A 14607-nucleotide genomic window follows, 5' to 3' on the forward strand; every position below is an offset into this window, starting at 1 on the left:
AACTCTTATGAACCACTGAACCGTAAAACTTCTTTGAATTGTGGTAACAAAAATATATTTATAAAAGTTCGTATATAGCCCACATGTGGGAAAAAGCCTTTCATCCCATTATGGAGATGGAAACGGAGCGTCATCCACGACGCTGCTTCAATACAGATTACGTTGTACAAGTCCATGTCTCGGAATTCTTCCATCATATACGGGTTCCTTCACGATGTTTTTCTGAACAGCCAAGCACGAGGTGAATTATAATTATAAACACGAGCTTAGGACTTGGAAAAGTCAATGTTTTGTCAGTTATAAGCCCACGACATTTGGCTTGCAAAACGTGTTTGATTCCCTAGGCTCATATTTAAACGAACGACAAATCCATATATAAAATAGCGTTCATATAAATTGTATATGAAAAATACAAAGCGTAAATAATTATCAACAAATCAGAATGGCTGTGTATGAATAAACCCTTTGTTCGAGAATCTTCTCGTGCTACTTTTCGCGGGAGAAACGTGCATCTAGCGTTATTATGGTGTGCCTAGAGGTTATGAATTTTCCGCCACAAAATTCAAGACGGGGCATTGACCAGTACACCTAGGTATAGATGTGAGCAACTGTTTCTTTCTATTGCAAGAGATTGCTATCTTGTACAAATTGACAATTGAAGATCGGAAAATTTTGTTTAGTTATTATTTTCGATAGTCTAAATTATTAACTTATTAATTACACTTATCATTTAAATTTATTATTTTAAAGGCGTCCTCAATTAACTCAGACCATTATAAAGTATAATGTGACCGTATAACTATTTTTGTATTACATTATGTTATCTATCATTTTTTGTATGACTGTTTGTTTATTACACGGAATGTAATATCTTTAAGATTCAGGTCAGTACATACATATTAATTAATGATTATTTGGGCAATTAAGAGAAAATAAATCATACATAAATATATATAATATACTTATATATAAATGGTATGCATTATTGACTGGACAACAACGTATAATCGATTATTTATTTTGTCTGCCTTTAAAGCACTATCGTCCACTTGATGATACTTCGTGTGCTTGTTCTTGCAGTTGATACAATTATCTTAACATAAATCTAAGGCAGGGCGATGACCGCTCAAGTAGTTCTATTGCACGACACGATGTTACGTTCAAAAAGCTGTTTGGTCTTAAATATTTGTTTTCAAAGATCGCAAGAAATATCTAATATTAAGAAAAAACTAACTAGAAAGTAGTGTGAATGCATGTGTTAATTTGGAATCCGTATTTTTATATGAAAACTGTAAGATGTAAAAAAAATAAATAGTTAAAGTACAAATGTAATATACACATGCCACCTGTATATGTCCTACTGCAAAACAACGGGTATGTTTAGAATATGGTTGGATATCTTCCACCACGCTAATGTCATGCATGCATATCACGATATTTTTCTTTAACGCTGTGCACGATATAAATTTTAAACAAATTTGAACCCATGATTTTCTTGTGATCCAAGCGTCCATCTACAGAGCCCCAATAAGAGCCCACCAATACCCAGTTCAATACCAATAAGAACTTGCTCGTAAGGCTGAACTTTGTTTCGACCTGACTTACTTAAAATTCCTTTCGCGTATTAAGTAATCTTAATTTTTACTAACACATAATTACTTGGCTTAGGTTTGTTAATTAGTTAAGGGTAAATAATTCGCAGTTCTTGTAAAACGTTCAGAGTCACTTACCGGAATGCCTTTTAGGCGTAAAAATAAGATACGGATAAGTTAAATTTATTACGAGCTCCGTAAAATATTGCATGTTGTTGATGTTGTAGGTAAGATGTGCAATTCAGAGACGAAGGGCGATGATGCCCTTGAGCGAGTTTTTAATGCAAGCTCGGTGAAAAGACCGTTTCGTCCGTAGAGTTCTTTTTATAAAGCATCGATATAAAGCCCGGTTCATCTATTAATACTAAAATAAATTCTTAATACTATTACTGAGTGAATCGACTTATCTTCTTTGTTTATTAACTTGAATAAATAGTTCTTACAGTTTATTACTTTTAGGTTGTACTATAAATAATTATATTAAGTATAGAAATGATCTTTAATAATTATATTTATATGTAAAATGTGTAAATATAATGATTTAAAGTTGTTGTTTTTTTGCTGCAGACGATAGCTTAAACTTGAAGTTAGGGTTTTACACGACGAGTGAATATTTATTTAATTGGAGCGTGAGAATTAAACTTAAATACTAAATACTATATTTCTGTTAAGTGATATTCAAATGTTTTTAATAAAAGACCACAAATCCCTTAAAACTACCTTTTTATGGTAGTTAATTCTTAGACGCGCGCACTCTTTGGTATTTATTTAAGTAAGTAATAAATTAGATGCTTAGCCTGGGATATTGCGGATTTTTTATCTATAACACAGCTCAAAGCTTATTTATGTCGTTTTTACTGGAGAGTTTATCTTTACTAGCTTATTGTAGTACTTACCTGGCGTGCAGTAAAATGACATACAAGTCGTTAATTTTTTATAACCATAAATCAGCAGTTACCTAGACGACGTGCCAAGTTATACAATTCGCTTTGAAATTTATTAATTTTTGCACACTATAATATAGTAATGAAACTTTTATAACAATTGATATAAATTCTATTATTAAAACGCACGTATCTCGAGAGTTATTTTAATATACTTAAATAAAATATAATATATACTTTTTTTATATTAAATTAATATAATCTTTATTAAAATATTCATAGATCACATTGTGACGTGCAGTATCCTGGTATTTCGCATAAGTAGGTCTATGCAAGGTATTATTTGATCCCGCTATTCATTCAAACCTGTTCGGTACCATGAGCGCGGCAAACTTTAGTAAACGTTACTGCCGAGAATACTTTCGATTTAAGATTGATTTTGTAAAAAAAAAACACCGATCAAACTATAGATTTATGTATTTAATAATTTATTTACTCTAAATGGCATTAAATTGATAATACCCTAATGTCTAAATAGATGAGCGACCATTTGTCTCGTTAGTTCTTCGTCAAATCTACCGGACCGGCTTAGTTAATTAGTAAAAACAATTCGCTGTACATTCGTTTTCTCGACCGCCCGCCAATTCCGCGTACCCCACTAGAGAGCTGCTAATTTCATCCCGGTACAGTTTTTTGGCGTCGCGCATCATATTCGGCATTTGCCCACTGGATTCGCCATCGAAATTAAGGCCCGAACAATGTCTGACAAAGCGACCGTCGGCAAAACATTCACGAGCCGGATTCCGAGGCCGCTGCCTGTTTTTTTAAACAACCATCTCGCTTCACGATCTGAGAATGAGAGAGCTTGTCATAGTTGGAAAGCTTTGATGACCTATTATATGGCAAATCTGAATGCCAGACGGATTCTTAAAATGGTGATGTTATATTTCTGTACTTCAAATATTTTATAATTTAACATTGTTGGCGTATTTTTCCTGAATACTTTATATTATATTTTCGTGTGTATAGATTAGTTGTAGGGTATATTTGATTTATCAATGCATATTTAAAGTTATAAAATTGAAACAATGGTTAAATGGTTAATAGGTTAGATTTTTTTTATCCAAAGAAAAAGATACAAGTATATCCCCGATGAAAGTCCGTATCATCTTTTTGCAATAGTATATTTAATCGTATAATGAAATATCATTTGAAATTTAGAATTGATTTATTTGTATATAAATTTTCAGACTCAACACTACATTCTCGTGGCTCAAGCACAGGATAACGGGCATCCATCTTTGTCCGGTACCGTCACAGTCTACATCAATGTCATTGATCTTAACGACAACGCGCCAATTTTTGATCCTATGAGTTTTTCCAATGAAATTCTAGAAGACGTTCCAATAGGTACCTCTGTGGTCACCGTTAGTGCTACTGATATGGATGCAGGTATGAACACAATGACATTTATATTATCTTAATGGCAATTGTCTCTGTAACACATCAAGTTTTTGTTCATGTAATAGATATAATTTAACAACAAATTATACTTCATTCAAAATATGTTAAAAAGTTAAATACTAGAATAACGTATTTTGAAGTACTTTTTAATGTCATTTGTATATTAAAATATAAAATATAAAACAACTGCTACATAGTAGGTACAAATTTCATTGACTTTTAATTTCATTACTATTCATTAATAAACAAAATATATGTACTAATGGTACCTAATTCCGTGTATTTTATGAATATTTATAAACATAACTAATAATTCTTAGTTTGCAGTTGAATACCCAACAACTTCCATTTATAATTTTATTTCATCTAGAATTTTACTTATTTGAGTTATTTTTATTATTTACAGGACTAAATGGAAAACTGATCTACAGCATAACATCTGGCGATGAAAATCAAGACTTTTCAATAGCACCAAACGGAACAATAATAACTGCAAAACTACTTGATCGAGAAACACTTCCGTTATACAACTTGATAGTGACCGCTAAAGATTTAGCTAAGCCACCCGAACCTCAACTGTCATCAACTGTACAGGTTAAATATATTATATATTATTTGAATATTACTAGTTATTCAGAAATAATTAAGTATGTTAATAAATCCTAAATTTTTAAGATCTGTCAAAAAAAGGTTTGTAGCGTATTTCAAAAGTTATGTCTATCTTTTAAATAGCTAAGTAATTTACGAAATATCAACTATACTCATTAATTATTTACAATACATAATATACATCGTCTATTTTTCAATACTCTTTCGGGACTTTCAGACTCGATCCTTCCATAAAATATATGAAACAAACGTTAAAAAAAGTTTATATTATAAACTCACTAAACACACATGTAACTCTTATTTATATATTTTTTTAAATTGCGTTTAACTAACATATGTTTTTAAATAAATTTTTAGGTTACAATACAATTGAAAGATGTCAACGATATGGCACCCGAATTTATTTCGTCCAAAACAACTGCTATTTCTGAAAACATTCCCCTTAACACGGTTGTAATGACAATTAAGGCCATTGATAAGGATGAAGGTCGCAATGGATATGTTGAATATTTTATGGCATCCAGTCCAGAAATTAATGGATATTTTACATTGGGAAATGTTGATGGTATTTTAAGAGCAACTGGAAAACTTGATAGGGAACTAAAATCTAATTATACAATATCTATTTCGGCTAAGGACAGAGGAGATCCGCCTAATAATACTAAAGCCAAAATTTATATAAAAATCCTTGATGAAAATGATAACAGTCCGGTTTTTGATCCAAAACAATATAGCGCTTCAGTCCCTGAAAATGCCAGTATAGGCGCAAGTGTACTACAAGTAAGTTTTAATAACTTAAAATTTAAGTTATTCATTCGCTGTTAATATAGTATTATTAAATATTGTTAATTAATTCAAACAATAAATATTGTTTTGTTTATTTTAGGTTTCTGCAACAGATATAGATGAAGATGCTAACGGAAGAGTTAGATATTCTATAGCATCTGGTGATGAAAATAGAGATTTTAGTATAAGCGAAGATACTGGTATTGTAAGAGTGGCAAAAAATTTAAATTTTGAAAGGAAATCTCGTTATATACTACTGATAAAAGCAGAAGATTGTGCTAAAGATGACGTGAGATTTGATACCGCTGAATTATCAATTTCGATTCAAGATATAAATGACAACCCACCAACATTTCTAGATTCGCCTTATTTAGCTTATGTTATGGAAAATGTTATTCCTCCTAACGGTGGATACATATTGAAAGTACACGCCTATGATGCTGATTCTCCACCTTTCAATAACCAAGTTCGGTACTTTATAAAAGAAGGTGATGCAGATATTTTTAAGATTAATGCCTCTTCTGGACAAATCTCTTTATTGAGAACATTAGATCGCGAATCTCAGGATGAATATACGCTTTCACTAGTTGCAATGGATACAGGTAATTTTGCTATTATTATGGTATATCTTATTATCATTTGAATGGAATGACTTCATTATATTTAATAATTTAAGCTAATGACTTCAGCTATATTAATTAATTACTTTTTTTCGTACATTCACAGGATCGCCACCACTCACTGGTTCTGGTACTGTCAAAATTATTGTTCAAGACGTTAATGATAATAGTCCTGATTTTCAAAGGCAAAGTTATAAAACTAGCGTTAAAGAGAACTTACCACCTGACACTGTTATACTACAACCAAAAGCAATAGATAAAGATGTTGGAAATAATGCAAAAATTAAGTATAGTCTTCTTGGTGATAAATCAGAAAGATTTAAAATTGATCCTGTAACTGGTGAAATCTCAACAAATGCTACATTAGATAGAGAAGACTGGGATGCTTACTACTTAATAATAATGGCTCAAGATTCTTCAACTACTGATCCTAGAACTGCTACTGCTAACCTTACAATTATAGTAGACGATGAGAATGATAATACTCCTACATTTCCTCAAACGATGTATGAAGTCTACATTTCTGAACGCACTATGCCAGGTGATTTTATTTTTGGTGTGAAAGCAAAAGATAATGATATCGGTCTTAATAGAAAAATAATCTATGATTTGAAAGGAGATCACCAAAACTTATTTAGTATAAATAAAGACACTGGAGTTATTAAAGCAAAAGAAAATTTAATAAAGTATAAAGATAAAAATAGATCGACATTTATGCTTATCATATTAGCAACTGATAGTGGAGTACTTTCAAGACAAAGTTCAACAGAATTGATTCTAATACCAAAATCCGGTAAAAACTTTCCAAAATTTACTGTAAATAATAAATTAACTTTTACCTTTCCCGAAGATACACCAGAAGGAGTTTTAGTAACTAGACTATCTGCGACATCGCCCAAAAAACGACCAACAGGGTTGTTACAATATTCTGTCGCAGGAGGTAATGTCGGCGATGCTTTGAGAGTTGAACCAATGAGTGGAGAAATATTTATAACGGGGAAAGGCCTTGATTACGAGACAATGCCTCTATACGAAGTTTGGTTTGAAGTTAAAGATTCCGATAATCCACCCCTGAAGTCTTTTATTGAAATTGAAATTAAAGTTGCTGATTCAAATGATAACGCACCTGTCATCGAAAATGTGTTGTACAATGCAACAGTTCCTGAAGAAGAATCTCCACCACAAACAGTAATAAAAATTGAAGCACACGACGATGATTCCAATGAAAATGGAAGAATATCTTTTAGACTTGTTAATGATTATGAGGAAACTTTTGTAATTGATTCGGAAAGTGGAGAAATTTTCACAAATATTGCTTTAGATAGAGAATCAATTGCATTTTATGAAATTTTAGTGGAAGCTGTCGACCATGGTGTACCACAGCTTATAGGAACTTCGACAGTGCTTGTATCAGTTTTGGATAAAAATGACAACCCTCCAAGATTTACACGACTCTTTAGCGTAAATGTCACAGAAAATGCCGAAGTTGGTTCATTTGTAATAAGAGTTACAAGTTCAGATTTAGATACGGGCCCAAATGCTAATGCTACGTATAGTTTCGTTGATAATCCTGGTGAAAAATTTATTATTGATCCCATAAGTGGTAATGTCACTGTTGCCAGGTCTCTCGATAGAGAATTACAAGATGAATATATTTTGAAAGTTGCAGCAATTGATGGAGCTTGGCGATCGGAAACTCCTTTGACCATAACCATACAAGATCAAAATGACAATGCGCCAGAGTTTGAGTATTCTTATTATAGTTTTAATTTTCCCGAATTACAAAATAAGAATAGTTTTGTTGGCCAAGTAATAGCTACAGATAAGGATAAACAAGGCCCTAACTCAATTATATCATATTCGTTACAACAAACATCTGATCTTTTTACTATTGATCCAGCTACAGGCGAAATACTTAGTAAGTTTATGATGAATTATAAACGAACTTCAGTTAATTCGTCGCCTGAAAATACATATTCTGTTATCGTCGTTGCCACCGATAACGGTAAACCACCAATGTCATCAGAATGCTTGGTGACAATAAATGTCGTAGATGCTAACAATAATAAGCCGAAATTTAAAGATCACGAAAAATTAATACCCGTACCTCAAGACGCAACCCTTGGTGAAAAAATAGTAAGACTAGTAGCTGAAGATACTTTAGATTTTGGAATAAACGCTGAAATTGAATATTTCGTAGCGGGTGGAAATGGAACTATATACTTTACTATTGACAAAGAAAATGGATGGATTATTGTTTCCAAACAATTTTATTATACGGGGCAGTATTATGAACTTAAAATAAAGGCAGTTGATCGTGGAGTTCCTCCTCAATTTGAAGAAACAAAATTAACATTTGTCGTTACGGGTGAAAATATTTATAGTCCAAGATTTACTGCATTAAGTTATCAAGTGATAGTGCCTGAAAATGAACCGACTGGCTCATCTATTTTAACATTGAATGCAAACGATGAAGATGAAGGCCCTAATGGCATTGTAAGGTATGCTATCACATCTGGAAATGAGGGTAAAGAATTTTGTGTTGATTCTGTCTCAGGAACAATAAGTATTCTTCGTCCACTAGACTACGATGAGATTCAAGAATATCGATTGAATATAACGGCAAAAGATCTTGGATTTAAGCCAAAAGAAACTACAGCCACTATCACTATTATTTTAACAGACATAAACGATAATGCTCCTCAGTTTAATCAATCAAAATATATTGCCTACTTGCCTGAAAATTCACCAATCAATAGTTTTATATTTAAAGTACAAGCTGTTGATATTGACTCTCCTAAAAATTCTATTATAAAATACCATATTTTGAAAAATGAAATGTTATCATTGTTTTATATTAATCAAAATACGGGTGAAATTTTTTCGCGAGAAATATTTGATTATGAAGAAAAGGCAGTCTATAATTTAGAAATAATGGCTGAGAATCCTGATACTATAATGCGGAATATGACCGAAGTAGTTGTTCATGTAACAGGCGTTAATGAATATTATCCGAAATTCATCCAACCTGTTTTTCATTTTGATGTGTCTGAATCGGCGGAAGTAGGAGCGAATGTAGGCGTTATTCAAGCCACTGATCAAGACAGAGGAGAGGATGGAATCATTTACTACTTATTTGTTGGCTCCAGTAACGATAAAGGTTTTAGTATTAATTCACAGACAGGCGTAATAAGAGTTGCTAGATACTTAGATAGAGAAACACAGAATAGAGTTGTATTAACAGTATTAGCGAAAAATTCAGGTGGTATACATGGAAATGATACTGACGAAGCTCAAGTCATCATATCAATACAAGACGGTAACGATCCACCGGAGTTTTTAAGACATTATTATGAAGCAACAATTTCAGAAGGTGCTAATATAGGCCAAGAGGTAATTCAAGTGAAAGCTGTTGACAAGGATGTGCGTCCACAAAACAATCAATTCAGTTTCTCAATAATTGAAGGAAACACAAACCAAGATTTTAAAATTGATCCTCAAAGTGGAGTTATTGAAGTTACGCGACATCTAGATCGAGAAACGTTACCAGCATACTCGCTCGTTATTGGTGCTATTGATACAGGTGCACCCCCACAAACTGGTACGACGACTGTCAAAATAACTTTAACGGATATAAATGACAACGGCCCTGTTTTTGATGTTGATAGCTTTGACGGTTTCGTATATGAGAATGAACCTCCTAATACCAGCATCACTACTTTGTCCGCAAAGGATCCGGATTTACCACCAAATGGTGCACCTTTTTCATACGCTATAATAGGTGGAAAACATCAGAGTTATGTCAAAGTTCATAAGCATACAGGTGTTCTACTAACCACGAAAAAAATTGATAGAGAAATTACACCATACTTAGATGTTCAAATTCAAATTGAAGATAGTGGTACACCTGTCATGCATTCTAATTATTCCATACAAATAAAGATATTAGATAGAAATGATAACCCTCCAACACCCAGATCAGCACATGTTTTAGTACATGCATTTAACAATAAAATACCCTTTGGCAAAATAGCAGACGTTAAACCTAATGATCCAGACATAGTAGGTGACTATAAATGTAAAATTATCAAGGACGCATCTGACAGCACGCTATCATTATTTAGTATAAGAAAAGGATGTGATCTCTATACAAATGCTGTGAGGCCTGGTCAGGGCTATTCGTTTTCAGTATCTGGAAATGATGGCATACATAAAGAAGTTGTTTCGTCTATAAGTGTAGAGTATTTTTCTTTCGACAATAATACTGTTGAACAGTCTGTAACAACAAGAATATTGAATATGACATCTTCCGACTTTCTAACACATTATTATAGAATACTATTAGAAATATTAAGAGTTGGTATGAAAAATAAAGAAAATATTTATTTATATAGTATAAATGAAGTGAAAGAAAATATAGATTTGACTATAGCTATTAAGAATATTAATTCTATTTGGAAAAAAGAAAGTACCCAGAATCATATAAAATCGAAGGAATCCGAAATCCGAAAGGTTTTAAAAAGACAAGTTATAATTCCATATTATCCATGTTCTACGCATCAATGTCAGAATGACGGTATTTGTACAGATTCAATTAATGTCTTGGATGGCACCAAAATTACTGAAAGTGCCACGTTGATATTGTCATCGCCTCTGGTTCGCCACGATTATATTTGTCATTGTACTGACAGATTTATGGGAAACAATTGTGAAAAACGACAAGATCCTTGTTCACCTAATCCCTGTCAGTTTGGTGGGCAATGTCGCAAGCAAGGTCATGATTTTGTATGTTCGTGTCCATCGAGGCGCGAAGGTAAGACTTGTGAACTAGAAAGAGATGACGTATGTAGTAGCAACCCATGTAAAAATGGTGGTTCTTGCAAAGAAAGTTCCGATAGAAATTCTTTCTTCTGCTTGTGTCGTCCAGGATATCGTGGAAATCAATGTGAAGCTTTAGTAGATTCTTGTAGACCAAATCCGTGTATGCATGGAGGAATTTGCATAAGCCTTAAGCCTGGATACAGATGCAGCTGTATAAATGGACGCTATGGTACCCATTGTGAGAGCTCCACGTTTGGTTTCAATGACTTGTCTTATATGCAATTCCCTGCTTTAGACGCATCAACAAATGACATAACAATCATATTTGCAACTACAAAGCCAGATGCTTTACTATTATACAATTATGGAGCACAAACTGGTGGCCGATCCGATTTTATTGCAATAGAATTGCTTGGTGGAAAACCAGTTTTCTCATTTGGAGGTGCAAGAACTTCCATAACATCTGTGGCCCTTACTAATACAGATAAAAGCCTTGCTGATGGAAATTGGTACAAATTAACGGCAACGAGAAATGGGCGTGTCATATCACTAAGTGTAGCCTCATGTACTGACCATGGTGATGTTTGTACTGACTGTGATCCAGGTGATGATTCTTGCTACGACGATGATACTGGACAAGCAGGGTATGTATATTTTTATATTTGTATATTTTTATTGTGCAAATATATAAAAAACGTGAATAATATTTTTTTTAAAGTATTTTTCTTGGCTTTATAATAAAGTTAATGTATCATACATTAGATAATATAACAAACATAGATTAATGTCATTGAATATTATGAAGGTTTCATTTTTTTTTTCAGAACATTAAATTTTAACAACGAACCGTTATTGATCGGCGGACTTCATAAGGCTGATCCAGTGTTAGAGCGCCCAGGACAAATTCATTCTGATGACTTCGTCGGTTGTATGCATAGCATAACAATAAATGGGCGTGTATTAAACTTAACTAATCCTTTGCAAGCCCGGGGAGTTGAACCTAATTGTGGACGTAAAGAAAAAGGAGCTTGCTATAAAGAAGACATTTGTGGTATTGGAGAATGTTTTGACACCTGGAAAAATCATTATTGCAAATGTGACAACAACCTTATTTCGCCAGACTGCTTACATTCACTTCAAAGTATTTCGATCGGAGAAAATGGATATCTAACTTACGTAATATCAGAAAAGCATAGAAGAATGCAACTACTTGATTCATTTTATAGTGGAAGTACAATTTGGGATAAAAAATCTGGAAAAGGAATCGGTAAATTAAGTAAATCAAATAACCCTGCTAAATCAATATCCTTTCTCTTTAGAACTCATAAAAAGGATGGAGTGCTTTTTTACGCCGCTACTGACAAATACTATACATTAATAGAATTACAAGGAGGCAAAGTAAGTTATACTTCTAAACAAAATACTATGGTGAATATGAGTCAAATAGAACAAGTTGATGTTGCTGATGGAAATTGGCACAATATCACATTACTGGCATTTGGACGTATTATTAGATTAATTGTTGATGATAAAAATCTGGGCGAGGAGTTGGACACAGCTGGAGTACACGATTTTCTAGATCCTTATTTAACAACTATATCTTTAGGGGGTATTAAAGCTGAGTTTATATCAGCTTATAACAAGTTCGAAGGATGTTTAGCGAACTTTACAATCCAGAACGAAGTCCAACCATTTATTGGGAATGGGACAATTTTCAAGGAAGTAGTTAAAACAGGAAAGATCCTCTCTGGATGTCATAGTGCATTTGGTGTCGGATTAGCTCAAAATCCAGATCCCTTAAGCATCGGAATTACTCTTGTTATATCATTTTTCATAATATTGATTGTTGCCATTTTCGGCTCATTCATTGTATTTCGACTACGCAAACAGAAAAAAGAAAAAGGCACAGTTACAGTTGGAAAAAACAGCATGGTACATACAAAACAAAATGGAGGTCCTGCTATGCTTAACGCACCAAATTTAATAGCTGGTACAAATGACAGTCTAATGAATAGAAATGTTCATAGTAATGAAACTAGTCTTAATAGTTACATAACTGATAATGCAGATATCATGCGTAACGTGGGTCATATTGTAGGACCTGAGTTACTATCCAAGAAATATAAAGACCGAGAAATAATGAACTTGGATGCTCCTAGACCTCAGCGACCGGATATAATAGAACGCGAAGTAGTTGGTAAAAGTCCTGCTCTCAGAGAAGATCATCATCCTTTACCAACTCCTTCTTCTAATACTTCCCATCACACTCATGATCACCCAGGTGGAATGGATATCAATTCAGAAGTACCGGAACATTATGACCTAGAAAACGCGAGTTCAATAGCGCCTTCGGATATAGATATTGTTTATCACTACAAAGGATATCGTGAAGCTAGTGGTGTCCGAAAATATAAAGCAACTCCACCACCGATTGCAGGTTACCACCACAAACATCAAACTCCTCAACACAGACATTCCCCACATCATCCAAGTGGATATCCACCCAGAGTTCTCTCGCAAACTTCACAACACCCACCTCAAACAAGGCAACATCAGACTACTCCTTTAGCTAGATTATCACCCAGCAGTGAATTAAGTCAGCAACCGAGAATACTTACTCTTCATGATATATCTGGAAAACCACTTCAAAGTGCGTTATTAGCTACTACATCTAGTTCAGGAGGCAAAGATGCATTACATAGTAATAGTGAACGTAGCTTAAATAGCCCTGTTATGTCCCAGTTAAGTGGACAAAGTTCATCCGCTGGACGTAAAACTCCCAGTGCTGCACCGCAGGTTCCACAGGTCGTGACTGTGGGAACTGGCCTCACAGCAGAAGAAATTGAGAGAATGAATGCAAGACAACGAACGTCTAGCCTAGTCTCGACTCTCGATGCAGTATCGAGTTCAAGCGAAGCACCCCGGGTTGGTGGCGTTGGTCATCATATGTCACACAGGCACCATTCACCACAAGTTGACAATAGGAGTTCTACTGGTTCAGACGATGAAAGTGGAAATGATAGCTTTACATGTTCTGAAATAGAATACGATAACAACAGTATAAGTGCTGATAAACCAGAAGATGTAAGGAGACAAAATGCTACTAGTGGAAATAATAATAAGAAACCTATACTGCCACCACCATATGAAAGTTTTGATTCTTCATTTCGAGGTTCACTGAGCACTTTAGTGGCATCTGACGACGACTTAGCTCCACATGTAGGTTCAGCTTTGTACAGACAAGCCAACGGATCACCAGCTTCGTTAGGCTGGAATTGGGGATCAAATTTTGAAAGTATGATAGGCGTTTTTCAAGATATCGCTGAGCTTCCAGACTCAGTCAATGGTCGAATGTCTTCCTCACTAAGATTGCCAAATGGAACACCGAAACCGTCCGAGGAATACGTTTAGATAATAATATGTTCCCACTGTAAATAGGTACTGATATTTAGATTTTAAAACTTTGTACAAAATTGTTAGGACCTTGTATCAAGGTCTTTGTAATTTCTTATTTCTTGCCATAATTGTTGAATTATAGGTTATAATAATTAAGCATTTATATTAGATGAGCTAATATCGTGAACCTCATTGTGTATAATTGTCGAATAATGTGTAGATATTGTAATAATAAGTTTATTTTTTATATCAATGATAGTTTTGTACAATGCATTAAGAAGACTATAATATGTAAATCGGTTGATAACAAAAATAAATAGTGATTTAATAAAGATAAATTAATAATTTCATAGTTTTTATATTTGTGTTTTAAAATATACAAACTAGAATATTGGAGTTTCGAATAATTTGATAGTAAATGCTTTAATAAAAAAG

At 33.6% G+C, this 14607-nt stretch overlaps 1 protein-coding gene across 1 annotated transcript in view; it reads left to right on the forward strand.

Annotated features, from left to right (window-relative positions):
• The window catches only part of LOC125066312 (cadherin-related tumor suppressor), a 105543-nt gene extending 91188 nt beyond the window's left edge, over positions 1–14355 (forward strand). The window contains exons 4-9 of the mRNA XM_047674354.1: positions 3727–3928; positions 4347–4534; positions 4907–5329; positions 5436–5937; positions 6062–11420; positions 11601–14355. Coding sequence (XP_047530310.1) covers positions 3727–3928; positions 4347–4534; positions 4907–5329; positions 5436–5937; positions 6062–11420; positions 11601–14187 — 9261 coding nt within the window. The 3' untranslated portion in view covers positions 14188–14355. The remainder of the gene's footprint in view (positions 1–3726; positions 3929–4346; positions 4535–4906; positions 5330–5435; positions 5938–6061; positions 11421–11600) is intronic.
• The last annotated feature ends 252 nt before the right edge of the window (positions 14356–14607 follow it).

Source organism: Vanessa atalanta, chromosome 9, assembly GCF_905147765.1.
Source record: "Vanessa atalanta chromosome 9, ilVanAtal1.2, whole genome shotgun sequence".
Classification (NCBI taxonomy): Eukaryota; Metazoa; Arthropoda; class Insecta; order Lepidoptera; family Nymphalidae; genus Vanessa; species Vanessa atalanta.